Source organism: Ambystoma mexicanum, chromosome 3q (assembly GCF_040938575.1).
Source record: "Ambystoma mexicanum isolate Mex_15411 chromosome 3q, UKY_AmexF1_1, whole genome shotgun sequence".
Lineage (NCBI taxonomy): Eukaryota > Metazoa > Chordata > Amphibia > Caudata > Ambystomatidae > Ambystoma > Ambystoma mexicanum.
Window position 1 is genome coordinate 1,168,503,087 of NC_090926.1, and position 18,360 is coordinate 1,168,521,446.

At 45.5% G+C, this 18,360-nt stretch overlaps 1 protein-coding gene across 1 annotated transcript in view; it reads left to right on the plus strand.

Annotated features, from left to right (window-relative positions):
• The window catches only part of LOC138447709 (uncharacterized), a 145,733-nt gene extending 129,934 nt beyond the window's left edge, over nucleotides 1-15,799 (plus strand). The window contains exons 5-6 of the mRNA XM_069604005.1: nucleotides 10,878-10,986; nucleotides 14,535-15,799. Coding sequence (XP_069460106.1) covers nucleotides 10,878-10,986; nucleotides 14,535-14,793 — 368 coding nt within the window. The 3' untranslated portion in view covers nucleotides 14,794-15,799. The remainder of the gene's footprint in view (nucleotides 1-10,877; nucleotides 10,987-14,534) is intronic.
• Nucleotides 15,800-18,360: the final 2,561 nt, after the last annotated feature.

The following is an 18,360-nucleotide window of genomic DNA, read 5'->3' on the forward strand; positions in this document are numbered from 1 at the left end:
ATTCTTGTTGCATTTGTGACATCTTCAGGTTTCCCCTCCCCCACCGCGATGTTGGAAGGACTTCGAAACCCCCTTTAACACGCCCCCCCCCCCTTTTGTTCAGGGCTCTCTGGGAGTCTTGTACCGCTGGCATTATCCGGTGGCTGGGCAGTACCCTTGTGGTTGCTACCAGTGCTGTCCTAAAGAGCTGCACCATGTGACTCCGCCATGACTCGCTACTGGTTACCTCCAGCAGTGAGTGCCCCACCCTGTCACTTGGTCCCAGCTCTAACCTGCTAGATTAGGAACACATAAGACAGCAATTGTTCTTACACAGTCCAGACACAAACAAACATATTACAAGGCGCCAGTACATGAATGCCCCCCCCCTCCGTCCTTGGCACGGTGGAGTGATCAGCTGTGGTTGAGATGAACGCCCCTGCCTGAACCCCCATGGGCGTGGCATGGACATCTATGCGATTGTCTACAACTAACTTTCTACAAAACATTCCTAAATTCCATGATCATCAATGCTACCCAGACATCTGACAAATAGACTATCATGCCCGAAGTAGACCAGGGTATTTAATCTAATCAACGGGTGTCTAATCCACCACATGCCCATACTTTTCAAGAATGTATCCAGTTTCCCATTTAGCTTCCTTCGCGACTCCTCTACTCCCTTGTAGGAATAAGTGCCCGCCAAGATTGTCTTGCTATAATCTCAGACCAAACGATCTCTGTGCCCCGAAAGAATTCCCAGATTGCAATGAAAAAGCTCTCCTCCCCACTGATAACAGATAGTTCCCCTCCCCCCACCAAACGTCAGGGCATGCGTAGCGCTGGAGGTTCTTATTCAGAATTACCCACAAGTGCTCCCATTGCATCCCTGCCCTGGCCATCCATAGTATCTGTGTCTGAGAAAACCCCAAATTCCCATCCTGTCTAAGTCTTCTAGAGTAAGGACCCAGAGCAAAGAGGGCAGCCTAATGCCCCACTAGGCCTTATATACCCCTAAACAGGAAAGGGTGCCCACTTCCGGTGCTCCATAGTGAGTCATTTCCTCTCAACTCATTCCCATTCAACCCAGTCCCCATAACCCCGCCCCCTTTTACCTCCCCAAGGCACGTCCTCGGTAGGCGTCACTGGATTGCATCAGCTGACTGTCGTCCCAAAGACGCCACGGACACCTGGCATTCCAACCAGGTTGGAAGGCAGCGGCGAGGGAAAATGCAGAAAGCGTACACCCAGGAACACACATTACATAAGGGAATCAGTCACAGCATAGCAGGGTTCAAACCCTGTAAATAAAATAATGGGAGGGGGGGATCTGTGACATACAATGGGAAGTGATGCCACTGGACGTGAACATTTCCTAAAGTGTGCACAGTGTGTTTTGGAGAGAGTCCGAGTCTGACAGGGCTCTTTCAACTGACACACGCCTTTGCCGGAGTCTGTTTTCCACTTCTACTGCTGCTGCTTCCTGGAGGAAGCAGCTCAAAACACCCAGCACACGCGGAGCGCGCAGTGTGTTTTGGTGTTTGTGTGTGAGGGTGCGAGGATGCCTGACACAGGAAGGACTGTGCCAGAATCCAGTCCTCGCTGTGATCACAACCCCCTCCCCCGCGCACCAGACTTCAGATGCGCATCTGGATCTCTGTGTCTACAGTAAAGCAGCTGAGCGCAGCGATCACTCCTGAAATCACGATGCTGGCATAAGTAACATCTACGCAAGTAAAAATGACATTTCTAATGGGTTGAGTTGTGCCATTGTCAACACAGAAGATGATAAATGTTCGGTATTGAGCCCTGCACAACACCTAACATTTGACTCTGAGTCGTCCTCGCTTCCGAAGAGCCTTTAAACATCGTAAAACATGCTCTCACAAAAACCCCACAAGTCCCCCCGCACAATCCACACAGCCTGAAATACTGATGTTACCTTGTGGGGAGGTGATGAGTTTTGGAGTGAGTAAGTGGGTGATGGTCTGCTGGTGCCGCCAAAGATCTCAGCGGTGGATGGACAGCTGCTGGGCGAGGACCCGCCCGAGTAGAGTTGCATTTCTGATGGCACCACGCCCGTTGGCGGCCTGGGGAGTGTGTGGTGGTCGCCCGGGTGAATGGGGCAGAGTGTGGGCTGGAGTGTGGCGAGGAGGTCGGGTGGTGCAGGGTGGATCCTGTTGACTCCGCATGTACGGGTGTCTTTCTCCCCCCTCCAATTCTTCTGACCCACGGGATTGTGCCACTTTCCACACCAGCAGCGCAGGCCTCAAAGTGACTCAAAACATTGCGAATCTCATGCACACCCCTGAAGATACAGCAGAGACTGTGATTGAGCCCCGTGCAACTCTCGTGCCTCACTTGCGAGTTTTAGCATGGCGCTAGCATAATTTGGGGAACGCAAATCAGACATCAATGCAGAGAGTTATATCTAATGCTCCACAGAACTTGGGAACTGCTTTCAGTGCAGCAAACATGCTCAGTGCCAGACTTAAAGATGACTCAATATTTAATAACAACAAAAACTGCCCTGGTGTGGAGGACGAGGTTTTCTGCCCCTCAAACTGGCAGTCTCATCCGATTAATGGGAGAGGTGAGTCCATCACGTACAACAACAGAAGGAATTCCCTAGAAGTCGTAAATAAAATTTTGCACAACATCTCAAATGAACAAGGTGTGCAATACACATAAGAGAACTGAAGTGGCGGCATTAGAACGTGAAAACTGCATGACACCCATGAGAGAAATGGCAGGACTAACGGATCAAACTAAAACAACCTTGCAGGGGTGGAGGGGGAGGGCGGACAACATGAACATCTCCCCACCATTATTTTGTTCCTAAGCATGCCTTTCCAACTCGTACGGACATCCACATAAATCAAGAAGCAAATTGGGAAACCCAAGAGTAACGCTTCAAACAACTAAACAGATTGAAGAGAGTCCTGACTAAAGCTCCTCCCCTTCTGAGTCTCTCACAAGAAACTCCTCGTTCATAGAACGTGATTACCCAAAGGTCAGATGCTCCAAAGTGTCTCAACCGCAAAAACAACCGTATCACCTAAAACAGAATTTGAATGAAACTCTGATCAAAGACCTACAACCATTGTTGATGTCCTCAATGTCAATCACGATTGCCCCTTTTCTAAAGTTGTATGAGCAAATCAACGATAATGTCAAAGACTTAACAACTCTGGTGGCATTAATGAACTCAAAACTTGTACACTTGGAAAAAGACTTCAATCTCTCAAAAAAGGCCTATGGTAATTCATAAAATGAATTTGAGGCACTACTTCAGTTAATGACCAAAAGGAAAACAGAATGGACAAAAAACTACTTGCCGGGATTGCAAGGGAAGCGTTGAGTCTACTACAACACAAACCGTGGTGCGACCAAGAAAAAGGTGGCCTAACATCACAGGAGCTGACGTCCAACATACCACCATACCTTGCATATACATCAGCTGATGACGCTAGTAGAAACGGTGACTTGGTAAACTGTTTCGAGAAAGTCAAAAACAAGAAGAAGAAGAAAACGCAACCATCTTTCAAAAGTCAGCGGAAAGATCCAAGACAAGTCTTACTGAAGCGACAAAATATGCTAAAATAATGATTCCACAATCCACTGTGGATGGGATCCCCACGACTGAACAAGTAGATTTAACTACAACAAAGGACCAAGACCTTTAGTTGGCCCCACTAGAATCTGCTTTATGAAACAAAAGATTGCCAAGCAATTTGACACACACATTGAACCAGTAAGTCCCGTCTTCAAAGCGATGGAAGACGGGCGTATGGAACTTGACTGTGCTACGCGGCCATCTTGGTCACAGAGACCATCAGGACCCTTAACGGGGGTCTCTTCATGCCCTGATCTCAAACATCAGGAGAAGGCCCCTGACGATCCCTTAAATCGGCACATGAGTAAATTCAGAGTTATAATGGATGATAAACAACGTCCGGAACAGAACTGGGAGTTAAAAACCAAAAAGATAAATGGCTCAGAGACAAAGCCCAAACTCTGAATAGAGCCCGACTGGAAAGTGCGATAATGTAATACTAAACCGCACAAATGTGCTACGTCTATTCCACTGCATCCCATGTCTCAGAACCATCCAATCTGATGACATCAAAACAGTGGAATTCGTAGAAGACCACCACGACAGTCATCTTGCACTTCCGCTCCAAAATTGTATTGAATATTGTATTAGGGGCTGCAGCCGCCCTCATGTTTTTTGGGCTTCGACATATCAGAAGCTTCAGAAACTCTCGAAACTAAAGAACAAGAAAACTCCACAAAAATATGCTTTGAATCAAGAGCTGAAAATGCCCTCACAATGAGAAATTCTACCAGTGAAACGAAGAAAAGTGAGGTTTGTTCGAAAGTAAATGAAGTTGCACATCCTGTAAAAAATGGAAAGGATGGGTTGCCAATATGTGCTACATCTGCATCGCTCAAAAATCTGTCCGAAGAGGAGAATATTCAGATCACAATAAATGAGAACTGTGGCTTAGATTTCAAACCTACGGGCTCCACATCTCTGAAGAAAACCGAGTATAGTCGCAATGATTGGTGTTGGCTGTTGGAAGCCCTTAGTAGACCAGCAAACCAATAATGCCATGCAGAAGAGGAGCATGAACTCCTCAAGATTGGATCCTGGAACACTATGTGCTTTTCCCATTTGTTCGAGGAACCCTGGCTGGATGGTTTGGACGTGGAATGCTTTCAAGAAACTTGGCTGGATGCTTGCCCAACAATTGACGACTATGAAGTGGTAATTAATCCAGCCTTTAAAAAGCTTAAAGGTCACCCTATGACCAGTCTACTAACGTTCGTAAAGTAGAGCTCAGAATGTCGCATTATTCAATCAGCGAACCCATCAGCCTTGATTCAAGTCACAACCATTGGGACAACAAAAATCACAAACACCAATGTGAGTCCCATTCACATCCTCAATTTATATTGGAATCACTTGGCCGCAGGTACGGTGCACTTCATAGATCAAATCTCAACACTGGTGGGTGGGATTTTGGTGATGGATGAGACAGCAAACATCATATGTGGTGACTTAAACATCAATTGCTTCATGACAAAGCAGAAAGATGTCAAACCTAGTCACACTTCTAATACTCTTGCAGCAAAATGGCTGTTGGAGATGGATCCAAGAAATCTTACCATGTTAAATGGAAACACCGCTAATGACATACCGGCAAACCCAACATGGAGGAGGAGCACTCAAAAATCTATTTTAGATTACTTCTTCGTATCAGCCAAAATACAGCTACATCGCTACAGGTCACCCCCACAACTCAAAGGGACAACGAGATGGTAACTCTGTCCTTAGCAAAATCTAGGCAGAGGGACAATAAATCATGGAATCATCGGATCTCCGTCGAATCAAATCGAGTAAGGCTGAAACTCGCAACAGATGAGGTCACACACTTCACAAAAACATACATCGAAAAGGAATCTAGTGTTGAATATAGTCATCTATTACAACACTTTGTGGAAAAGAAGCACGTACCCAGAATTCTAGGTCATGTAAATAAACCCAAATTCGACGTGGCATTCCTAAGAAAAAAGCAGGAATTGCGTTCCACAATCAGACCATTAAAAAATAAGGGGGCTGTAACCTACATAACAGCTAAATGCGCAGCCAACCAAAAATATAAAAATTGGCTAAGGGCGCACAAAGCATTTATGCTTCAAAAAGATGCGGGAGCCATAATGCAAAAGATGGGTCATAAAAATGTGTCTGAATTTTGGAAGATTCTGAATAACGAAGGTGCCCCCCCCAAGCTGCCCTGACGACCAATATGGATACGGAAGCAGTGTGGTACGCTCACTTCACGGCACTCTTTAGCAAAAAAGGGCAGTGGCCAGATCCAATAAGCAACCCTTGAGAAATGGAACCTAAATTTCGAGATGGAAGACATTCAGCAGATCATTAGACAAGTAAGTGCGTTGAGGGTTCCTGGATCAGATGGCCTCACTAACTTCACACTGAAACAAGAGCCAGAAAAATGGGCAAAGTTATGTAGTGAGCTGTTCACCCGAATCTCTGTCGAACACTCCACTCCGAAATCCTGGAAGAATGCCATCATCGTCCCCATATTAAAAAAGGGAAATTGCGCAGATCTAAAAACTATCGCCCGATAGCCCTTTTGGATGTGCTGGGGAAAGTCTATGCCACGATGTTGAAACAAACTAGTACACTGGTCTACAAAAAGCGGACACATGGATGTGCAACAGACTGGCTTTGGGAAAGGAGTCGGTTGTGGACTAAATCTCTTGCTAATAAATCTGCTGAAAATGGAGGCTATAAGAACGGGGAGAAAGGTCTATTTAGCCTTAATTGACTTTTCGCACGCCTTTGATACCATTGACCGAGAACTACTATGGACAAAGATGAAGAACTGGGGCTGTCCTGTGAGCCTCTTAGCTGCTTTTAAAGAACTCCACACTGTGACTACCATCAAAATCTGGTTAGACCAAAGTGGAACTTTAACAGACGCCATTAACCCCTACTGTGGTGTAAAGCAAGGATGTCCCCTAGCCTCCATAATTTTTAATCTGTTCCTATCTGATATTGGTATTACACTAGAAGGACCTTGATCCTTCTCTCCCAAAATCCATAGGTCTGTGCTAAGTTAGATGCTATACACTGATGACTTGATCTTGCTAGATAACACCCCGATTGGTCTTCAGCAGAAAATGGACGCACTGCAAAGCTACGTGATTAACAATAGCCTGCGAATAAACAACGCCAAGAGTGAAATTCAAACACTGCAAAATCCGCAAACAGGACAGGATGGATTTAACATAAAATTCAAATGACACCTTGGAACAGAATTTCTAAGCACAGTCAAAAACACTCGCTATTTTGGCATGTAGATCAGTGCATAAACGATGGCCCATGGGGGGAATGTTAAAGCTAGGTGCTGGCAATTTGCGTGTCAGGCCATGATACTGAACAAAAAATATGGGAAATTGGTGATAGTGTTCTACCAGCAGAAAGTCATCCCAGCGCTAATATTTGGAGCCAAGAATGCCTTTGGCTGCCCAGAAGATCTATGGTCAACTTTGGAAAATATCTTCTGGGTAAAAGTCCTCCATCTGCCCAAAGGCACCCCCGCAGTATGCATTCGACACAAACTAAGCCTGATCTCCATCCAAGCGCGAATCAGCTGGAACACCCTAGCACTGTTCAGAAAAACCATCATGAAGGATGTAATCCCTCCGTTCAGAATCATACACAACCCTGGCAATGGAAATCCAGGGTGCCTATTATCATTATGGCACAAAAGATGCGAGGAAATCCTAGTATCGGTATGCCACCGATGTGAAAACGCTCCAAGAGAACCCAGATGCGGCAAAGGGAAAAATATGGAAACAGGACTGGATCCTAACTGGAGACAAAAGAAGATTCCTGGAATCAATGAAAGAACTGCCAAGTGAAATCAGAGCATACAATAGTCTTAAAAACTATGTGAGCTTATTTCCAGAATCAAAAGCAGAACTATTTATCTGCTCTTTCGACTAAACTTGTTCAAGACCAAAGATAGAACCATCTATTGGGCAGGTTCTGATGAGACGAACACAAATTGCCGGCTATGCATCACTAACGAAGAATCAATAAAAAAATCTCATGTTATTTTGCCCCACCCTCTGAGTGCAGAGAATCTTACATCTAGGCCAACTGATGGAAGGCTACTCAACGAGGGACGCGGAAGAGTGGTGGCAATTACTGTTTGCTGGTGCGAACAAAAAACTGATTTTGGCACTTTCTTTCTTTTTGGCTGGCCGAGAGATGCTTGAAAACACAGACTCTGAAGGCCCGGGACTCTCAATCAGTGTGTCCCTCAGCATCCCAATACTTATAGGACTAATCTGGCTTAGTGGCAAATTTGAGGCACGATCATGCTAAAAAAAAAAAGGCGAGATGATACGCACTGATCTCAACACTGACATTACGTGTCTTCTTGTAAAACTGTGAAGCTCATTTGTTGTTTTTGCTCTATTTTTTTTTAAAGGTTTGTATAAGCCAATAAAAATATTTAAAAAAAAATATATGAACATTTCATCCCATTTGCCTTTCCCAGGTGAAGTAAGCACACGGGACAAATGAGCAACTGCCCAAAGAAAGGAGGTTCCTATAACAGTATACAAGGTGCACACACACACACACACACACACACACACACACACACACACACACACCTTTAATACCCAAATATCTAACAAAGCATGTCCTGAATAGCAGAGTGTCACTGAGAGACATTTTACAGTTTTATGATAAGAGACTGCTGTGGTCTTGTGTCTATGCGTTTGGTCTCACAGCCAGTGTTTGAATCCCGGCCGTGCGGTTTACTTTAAGTAGGTGCGTAGTAGCACATTATTGTTTTGTTAATTCCTTGAAAACGTTCCTGGGCTGGTGGCGGAAGGGACGGCGTCTGCCCTGAAATAAGTGGACAGACGCCGTTCATCCCCGGGGTCCCACGCCTTGTGCCCTGCTGCACAGACAAGCAGTGCTTTAAGTGGGCCTGGCAGTCTCCAGCAAGTGGGGCTGAACCGCCTCCCACCCCCGTCCCACCACAGAACAGCGGGACACATTATCCCGCAGCAGCTGCAGCACCCGCCATTGCGAGAGATGTGCCCGCCATTAAGTCAGGCAAGCTGACGGAAGAGTCATCCCGCCACAGCGTCGTTCATACGTGCAGTTTGAGCAACGCTACGGCTGGCTGGCACTTCTGTCAGTCACACCTTCCTCTGGTGACCCCTCGCTCTGGGGACTTGTGACATATTTTGAGGTTTATAAAAGATGGCTTTTAAGGTACACAATACAAACCATCTTTTATAAAACTTTGCCGACAGACAAAGACGCCTTTGTCTGTACTCAAAGCTTCATAAAAGATGGATTGAATTGTGTACTTTTCAACCCATCTTTTATAAACTTCGAAATATGTTAGATATTTCTGTTTAAAAAAAGAAGGCTTGAAAAGTACACAAACCACAGTAAGGCACGCAAATATATAAATGTAAACATTTCTATATTTATGAACGCACCTTACTATGGTTTGTGTACTATGCAAGCCATCTTTCATAAACATAAAAAAACATTTCTATATTTATAAAAGATGGCTTGCAAAGTACACAAACCATATTAAGGTACGCAGATAAATATATAAATGCTTGCATACATTTTATATATTTGTTTCCATGCCCTACTATGGTTTGTGTACTTGTCAGGCCACGCCCATCATGCAAGCCACATGAGCCCCGCCCCCTCCCCCCTCAATTTCCTACCGCTCTTAAAGCCCTGCAGTCAAGGATTCACTGGAGCAAACTGAACGGAAGGCGAGGCCAAGGTAAATGCAGGGCGAGTAGGCAAGTGCAGGAGAAATAAAACGAAAAGAAAATACAGCAACTCACAGAACATCAACCAAGGGAACAAGAGGACTGCCTTGGCACGGATCACAAAGGCCAAATGTATCAATAGGCCTGACAGGGAGAACACAGGGTCAGAGGCTATTCGTTCATTCATTCATTTTGCCATTTCGATAGCGCCTTTCACCATAATTATGGTCCCATTGTGCTGTTGGTTGAACACCCTCGGAGGGACTAATGTCCAGATATGGGATAATTGGGAGATGATATTATGCGCGTGTGTGCATTTCGGCCATTACATTTAGGAGAGGATGGCCATGACCCTGCTAGTCACCCATGTCTGAATGGCGTGTGAATGGGCAGAAAGGAGGTAAACTATGAACTAAGCAGGGGAGGGGCAAGGGGAGGATGTAAGTGGATAGAAAACTATGCAAGTAGCTACAGTACACGTGTTGTCATGAAAGGTAGCTTCATACTTTTGGCAGCAGTGTTATGCAATGGTGTGTGTGTTGTATGTGAGTGCAGAGGCGGTGAGGCCGTGCCTTGGGATAAGTTACAAAGGTGCGGGGTGCGAGGGAAAACATGGGTGAGCTGTACAAACAACCGTGTCTACGCCCTGGAATCGAGCCCCATGCAAAGAGCTGTGCTTAGTCTCACATACGATCTAAGTGCAATAAACCAGTAAACAAATAAATTAAAAGATGGATGGATACTCACCGTCTGCCTGGAACAGAGTGATAAGCTGTGCTAGGGCAACATAAGAAACGGGTAAGTGCAGAGTGCCAAAGCCTGATACAAGGACAACCAGCTCAGTACACGAGTCAAGCAACCCAAAAGCAAACGACTGCAAGAGGAAAGCAAAACGAGGCAGTGGGTAGGAGACATGGGCAGAGACTGGAGCCTCGGGAGACCCCTCAGATATTGTAGGGGCTGAGAGAGGGAAGAGTTCTGCTTGACCTCGACCACTGTGCAGCTCTAAAGGAAGGTCTCAGCTTTGATGCTGAAGGAGTGTTCCAGGTGGTCCAGCAGGGTGGGATGCTTGGCCGAGGAGAGCCTGACACCGTGAGTCACATTGTTCCTCTCGCTGGTAGGAACCCTGATCAGTGCTCATGAAGCAGGACATTATTTTCATTGAAGACCAGGAATTGATGGTTGCCATCTTCAAGGGCTTTGCCACTAAATGCTGCGGTGGCAATGGGGCAATGTTTCACCGGGACGGCCTTAGTGATCATAGTCCATAGACTGGGCAAGGGGCTCATCCAGTGAACCTGGACGCGTGGTTGTTAGGGGAGCCTTTGTGCATGGAGGGCATGGTTCGGGGTACAGGGAGTAAGGCACCTTTGCACTGTTTTGTATGATTTTATGGCTGACTGACACTTGTGTAACTACTTGTGTACGTCAATTTCTGTAAGAGCAGCGCCTAGATGTCTCCGGGTTGGGTGTGCTATGCACATTGCAAAATAAATAAGTAAGTAAGTTTACACCATGAATAATCCTTGTTTTCTGTGTTTTAGAGCATGGATCTCCCCCCCACCTACACAGTGCTCTGAAAGGAGGCAAACGGGCCGGCCAATCTCATGAAGGGGGCACAAAGGCGGAGAGTCTACCACGTGACCACTCACAGTGAGTACCTGCTCGATAAAACTACCAGAAAATACACAATGCATGTTAATGTTAAAGGACATTTGTACCGCGCACTAACATCACTGGAGTGGTCCCCTGGTGCTCTGGTGGCTCTGAAAAAGAAAGGGAGGGGTGGTGATAGTTAGTGGGAATAAGCTGGAAAAGTGAAAGAGAGCAGTGATGTGCTGTTGGCAGCCTCAGCCCGGTTATTCCGTTGGCTGAGCTTGGGGCGTTTTACGGTCGGTAGTCGTCATGTGCTGTTGTGCGGGTCTATGTGTGGTTTGTTTTGTTGTTGCGGTGTAGTGAAGTTTGTGTGGATTGTTGTGTTACAGGCTTGTGGTTGTGTTTGGTTAGAGTTTGAGAGGTGTATGCAGAGGGAGACATTTAGTGGATTGGTTTAATGGCCTTGCTGTCTGGGATTCCTGGTGCTAAACTTTCAGATTCTCACCAGGTGGGGCGCACAAGCGTCTCCAGCTAGATCTGGGACCGGCTCAGGGCACCAATCATCTGATAATGGTTTCACCCCATGGATGCAATCCTACCTTTTGTTTCGTAAGCGCTGGCAAGAACTGCTAAGTCAACACCTTCAACCGCAGACTTTCAAGAAAATGCCATATTGCCAGATCTCCCTCCACTCACACCCATGTAGATATCAGGCATGGCCTCCTCTGGACCTCTGCAGTCTTCTGTGGGGACCCACCGATGCCAGAGTTTCCTCATGCTACATCTTAAGTGTAGACAATTATGGCCAGGGATGAAATAGCGACTTTACAGGCCAAATTTCAGAAAGTGTGGGCCTAAAAAAAATACTATTCCCAATTGGTTTTGTAGGGGGAAATAGTAAAATCATGTCATGTCACCACAGGCGCATTTTGCAACACATTTTCTTGCCCAAAGGAAAAAACATGAGGCCTGTCTAAACAATATATGCCGGCATTTCTCTACATAAAGACATGTTCATTCTTCCAGTGGTCAACAACCCATAATGCTATTTCTATTGAAAAATACTTTTCAATCGACGGTGCCCAATATATGCCAGCACAATGCTGTAACAACACATTTGAATGTTGTGTTACCAATACATGCCAGCATTGCCTCTGTAAGACCACTCATGCTGGTTGTGCACAATGCAAGTGAGCATGCCGCCATGTGCGTTTGGTGGTGGTGCACCACGATTGCGCTGCCAATCCAACATGAACATCTCAAGTTACTCAACCCATGATTGGATGCCCTCATTCATAATCTCACACACAGTGAATTCAGAGCATGTGCAGAAGCCAACATGAACTGTGCGGCAGCGACCATGTCCCCTCTTCATCTGGTAGGAGGTTCTACTGCAATTTCTTGCCGCAGGATCAATCAAACGCAGGCAGTAGACGCAGCACAATGCAGATTGCCTTCCAACACACCCTGCATCGGAATAGGGCCCACAGGGGTGGCAAAGGAAGAGGGTGGGCTGGGAGGGGTAGAAGGGATTAGCATGCTGATCCCATCCTCGGCAGGAGAGCAGAGGTGACGAGACCTTCGTTCTGGTCCATGGTCTGGCGTGTTCATCCAAAAGACTACAGTGAAGCCTGCGACATCCCCATAACAGGCTCTTGGGTCTCCCGGACATGCACAAAGGTCTGAACTTTTTTACAATCAACCCGGACCTACGCCCGACACGTTGCAGGGCGATGCGGATCACCGGCATTTGTAAAAAAAACCAAATATGGATTCAAGATGTGCATTATGGAGCAAGTGAAAGACACGCCCTCCATAATGCAAATTACAACAGTAGTCCAGAAAAGTGGAGGGGCCGCCCGCAATAAATGAGCCGTCGCTGCTCAGAGACCAGCAAAGTTTCTTTTGACAGCCTATGTTCACATTGGAATCCTCAGTGGAGACCAGTCATGTCAGATTCGTTGTTACGGCAACCACATCATGGTCAGTGACCATCATCTTCCATAAAGACCTGCCATGACCTCTGCCTCAGATTCCTCAGCCTGAAGGAGACCCATCACAGGCCAATTGACCGCTTCTCGGTTTAAAGGAGTTGAGCCTTTTTCATGGTCACCTGCATGTATCCCAAGCAGACCAGACTTCCAGAACCTCCCTGAAATCCCCCACCTACACATACCTCTGAGGCAAGATATCCCATATATAAAAATCAAGGGTTTTAGTCCAAGAAAAACAAACCATTGACAATTCCAACAATGGTGACAGCCTCAGGAGGAACATTGTCTCAGTGTCAAGTCTGGAGGTTGGAGTTCCTATAGAGGAGAAACGAATGCTAGTTATGGACCCAATCGGGAGACGATGAAGAAAACATTACATGCTTCATCAGTCATGGAAAGGCGTGCTCCTACTCCCATTGGGCTGTGTGGGCTGGAGTAGGGCCTGAAGAGGAATCTTCCTTTTCAGTTGGGGGGTTTTGTAGAGGGTGCTTTTCCATAAGCTATGTGCATCCGTGACGATATCTAGAGGTTTCCTTATATGGACGTCTTTTGCATGCCAGCTTATTCCTGTGACCACACCCAATTTGTATTCCTAATGTCACCAGCTTAGATCACCATCCAAGGAAAAAGGTGAATACTGACAAACGCAAATCAAGATCTTAAATAACACCTTCTTGAACCCAGGGCAACATCTTCCAAATCGGACAGATGCAGTTAGATGCCTTGTTTAATATTTATTAGTGCCCTCAGCGGGCAGGTCAGCCAATTTGGTTACTCCAAACCTGGGATAAATCCCACAATCTGCATGCTGGACGCACCCACCCATCAAGTGGAACTGTGGGGGATGCAGGGAGGAATCAATTTTCCTTGGTGGAAATGACCAAAACTGTCACCATCCCCATTAACTGGGATAGTAGGGAAGGTATTTACCCAGCGGTGTCCACTTGCAGCGCTACTCCCTCTTTACTTGTAATTGTTTATTTTTAACACACTCAATACCCAGAGGTTTCTAAGCGCGGCCCCGAGGATCGAGCCCGTGTTGCTGCGCGTCGTCTTGCTTTCAAGGCGAGCACGTTGCCCCTGAGCTATCCTCCCTAGACAAGGAACCTCTCCCTTTTAACCTCTGAAGCCAGGTTCTACTAATGTTTTGTTGTGTTAGCCAGCAGTGATCTACTGTGCACATCACTCTAGTGGTTATAAAGCACTGAAGGTTTGCCCATATGAAAGCGTACTGTGACCCTGCCAAAGGTGTAACGCAGACCATAATCTCTGGCATGAAAAGGAAAACTGAGATAGGCTTGGCCAGATAGTGCCAAGAGGGTAAAAGAAAACAAAACCGACAAACTTAGATCGCAACAAAAAGGGAGGGATAAGAGAAAGGCGCGGGATCACGATCGCTGGGATAGATGTAGAGTTGTTTCTCATTAGACAAAATAATGATCCTGAAAAGGATCAAGAGCTGTCCCTTTTGGACAACTCCCTCATGAAAAATTCTAAATGGCAGAACCCAGTCTGTGGGATATATGCACAGTCAGCCGCATGCTCTGTTGCCTAAACGTTGGAAGTGGTTGCATATTCGCTATTGACCTTATTTTCTCTTTCACACCACAGAGCCCCGGCAGCGACACTCCAGCTCCCGCCACTAAGCCCCGCCCAGAAGAAGGGCAGCAAGGGGCAGAAGAAAGCCACCAAGCCTCCGCGTCACCTCCGCCTCCTCACACCAGGCACAAGAGCCAACAAGAGCCTCTACCAGACGTGGCACGGCCGGCCCATCTACACAGACTACCACACCTCTTACCGCTGGTCCATGTTTGCAAAGTCGCGCCCTGGGCATGCCCAGGAGTACCTCATTCACCCAGACTGGAACTAAAGATGGAAACCTGGGTTGGAGGGGGGGGGGGTCGGAGGGTGGTTTGCTGAAGGGGCAGAGCCTGCAACAGTCAACGGAGAGCAAAGAGACTGGCCCCATACTCAAAATTGGGTTAAGCAGTTGACCAATGAATCTTCCCTTGATTAAATCTGCTCACCATTCTGAGGAGAACACTTCCCACTTCTCCACTCCCTGGACTCTCACAATGTCCTTACCATCAGGGTAGATCACCAATTCCTAGACTCAACGCACTTCTTAATCCTGCTGGGTCACATACCACAAAGTGCACCTATCATACACATCCCAGGGGATTTCAAGATCCCAGGAGGAAGCCTCAAACTGATACTTGAACCGTAGGCTTGTCCGAGTGTCCAATAACTGCACCAAACCTCTTCTCCCACATACAAACCTGGTTGACTGGACATTGTAGGTCTAGGAATGGTACAGGCAAAGCCCTCGGGCAGCCATGGCAAGCCTCCTATTTCACCATTTAGGTAGGTCTTGTGTCCATTCCCAAGGCTTGATGGGCATAAGTGCAAAACTATGCTCCCCCACCCACTCCTACAAGGAGAAATGCAGGGTATATCCCACGCCCCCTTTATCTTTTAACCCTTGCATCAGGGTTAACACTGGAAGTCTGGCCTACCTATGATTAATGAGGTCAAGTCCCTGTTACACTTTTGGGCAGTTTTGACATTGAAGTTGTAAAGGAGTACAGTGCTTTTCTTCAGTAGATCTGCTGGGACAGCACCAGAGGATACCACTGAAGCAATAACTCAATGTGACTAAAAGATAAGAGTGAGCAATCTGCTAGATACATATAGATACTTCAAATTAATCCCCCAGGCCCCAACCCCTCTTCCAACATGCATCATCATTATCCTCCATGTCCTTGTAAGGCTTTTTTAATTTACTGTACACCCTACATAATTCTATTTCCTTGCCTAACATTAAAAGGTCTGCTGAGAAGTGTATATTGCTGTGTATAAAAGAAGTTGAAAATAAACGCATTGGTGTGTTCTTCGCTATAAGTAAAACCTGGTATTAATAGGAATGATATATACGATCTGGCTCCTAAAAGCGAATTGCAAAGAAAAGAAATCTATGACTGTTGACAACACTTAATAGTGGCGACTATTGCTTGCCCTCACATTATTCAATCTATACTTAACGGATTTATGGGCTAAAAGCAAAGAATGGGGGGGGGTGTTGTGCCCAGTCTGAATAGGAGATGCTTAGCATATGCAGGCGATCTAATACTTACGGATTACACACAACTAGGACTACAGCGGCAACTAGAAGGTCTAGACAAATCTCTAAACGAAAATAATCTGCAGTTAAACAAGAGTAAATCCTATTTCCTGACCTCTACGACTCGTACGAAGCTAAACAATTTTACCTGGAAATTGAACAACACATCAAGAGAGCCGAATCAATATGCTACTTAGGATTTATAATTTCAGTCGCAAAGCATCGAGAACATTTGAAAGCACGCTTCGATGAAAAAATATGTACATGCACCTCACTCTTGATGGTCATAAGGAAAAAGCACAGTGCTTACTTATAAAGTTAAAGTTTCACCAATTATCTTGTATGGGTGTGAACTCCTGAATATCAGTGACAGGAATTTTTTAACGCTCTTGAAGCTAAAATTCTTAAGCGGGCATTGGGCCTCCCTGTCTTAGTACCGGTCAGTGCCATCAGACAGGAACTGGGGCTGATTTCCTGGTGGGCACAATACACTAGGGGGAGTCTCTACTGAATGGGTGTCTTGGAGCAGGCAATTAAACCTGCACTTGGATTCTATGTTATGGCTCAAATATCATTAGACACTAATCCCGATCTAAAGAAATTCAAAAGACGCTGCAATAGGATGAGGGAAGAAGTAGAGCTGATGGGCATAGCGCCCAAAGCAGTACTGAAGACGAAGATCAAAATGTGGGATGGAATTATGGATTTTCAAGATTTGGGTAGACTGAAGCTTTACTCTGGTAAGGAGCATTTCTTCCTTCCCATAACGGAACCTAGGGGTTACCGAGCAAAATATCCATCTTCAAAAATGAGACACTGGTACCTAAGGTTCAGATTACAAGGTCTTCCTACGTTGGACTATATTGGCCCAAAGTTTGGCATTTCCAAGGGTTTGAGGACTTGTAGAATGTGTAATACGGGGGACGTAGAAAATATATTTGATCTTGTAATAAGTTTTCCGGCTTTTTGGGATCTGAGACTTAGATGCTTTGAAAGATTTGTGCACTCATCACAGATCTTAACTCTGGATCGATGGTATAGGCCCATGACTGCCCCACAAATGTCACTCATAGTTTTAGTTGGGATGTTAATGGGTATTTTCCGTAAATTGATCAAGGTATCAGAGCAAAGTATGAGAGATTTGGCTTTAATGGAGGATATTTAAGTGAGTTTGCTGAATGCTCAGGAAAGAGAACTTATTTGAAGTGACGATATCTGTTTTAGGCTACTCTGTTAAGAGTTTTGACTTTTATAATGACTAGGAACAATGTTATGTGTATTATACAAATTGGTATTTGTCTTTTTCTTCTTTTCGGTTATTCTGTAATAGTTTGTGTAAATGTATTTTTGTACTGAAAAACACTAATAATTTTTAAAACACAGTGGCGACTATAAGACACCAACATTTCATTTAGAAAACCCTGGAATGTCACGGGGCGGTTTTTGTGAAATGAAAATGGACTGGCAAAAGCAGACTTGCTGGTAAAGTCCAATCCTCCTCCATCAATGGGCAGGTATTCTTGGGAGTGAGGCGGGTAGAAGGCGTGCTTATCCAATTTTATTCTTTCTGGTGTTTCTAGAAGTAAATTAAAAAAGAAACTACCTATTGAATGGAAAAGGTTTTTGTCTATTCACCTGCATGCAGTCTGCGTTCTAGCCCACAATGCCTTGGGCCTGTAGGAACAATCCGGGACAGATACCACTGATGGATATATAACAAAATAAAAGATGAAGTGTTTGAGTTAAGGTGTTTTTATACAATGCACTTTTGAGGGATCTACAAATACTGACCCTAATGGGGCCAAAACATCTGGCAAGAAAGGCAAGCCACGCCTCTGTCAAAGGTAGGTAGCATGGACAGACCAGAGAGACGTACCTTAACCCTCAAGTAGGGGTATGAGACTGACAAATAGGTGTGGGAGAGTGTACCAATCTACAGATCATACACTACACCAATATACTGAAATATATACATTTATTATGTTAAACAATTCTCCATTAGGTCAAATAATAACTTCAGTCATTTACTGTGCTTACAATATACTGTGATATGTGCCGAGGACTCTCTTAATCCTAATACTTCTATGTGGGTCCACTATCACAGATAATCATGCAACATAAAATGCCAGGGGTGCGGGGGGGATCAGAAGGGACAGTCTATCAATGCAGGTAAAATCCCATAGGGCCTGCACACATTACAACAACAAAGAAAGAAATCCAGTTCTTGAACTTAAGTGCCCTGAACTCCTCCTTATGGGTACACAAACAATGTCCAGAGGCAGACAAGTACCTCCAAAGTTGCATTAGGAGAGTTCC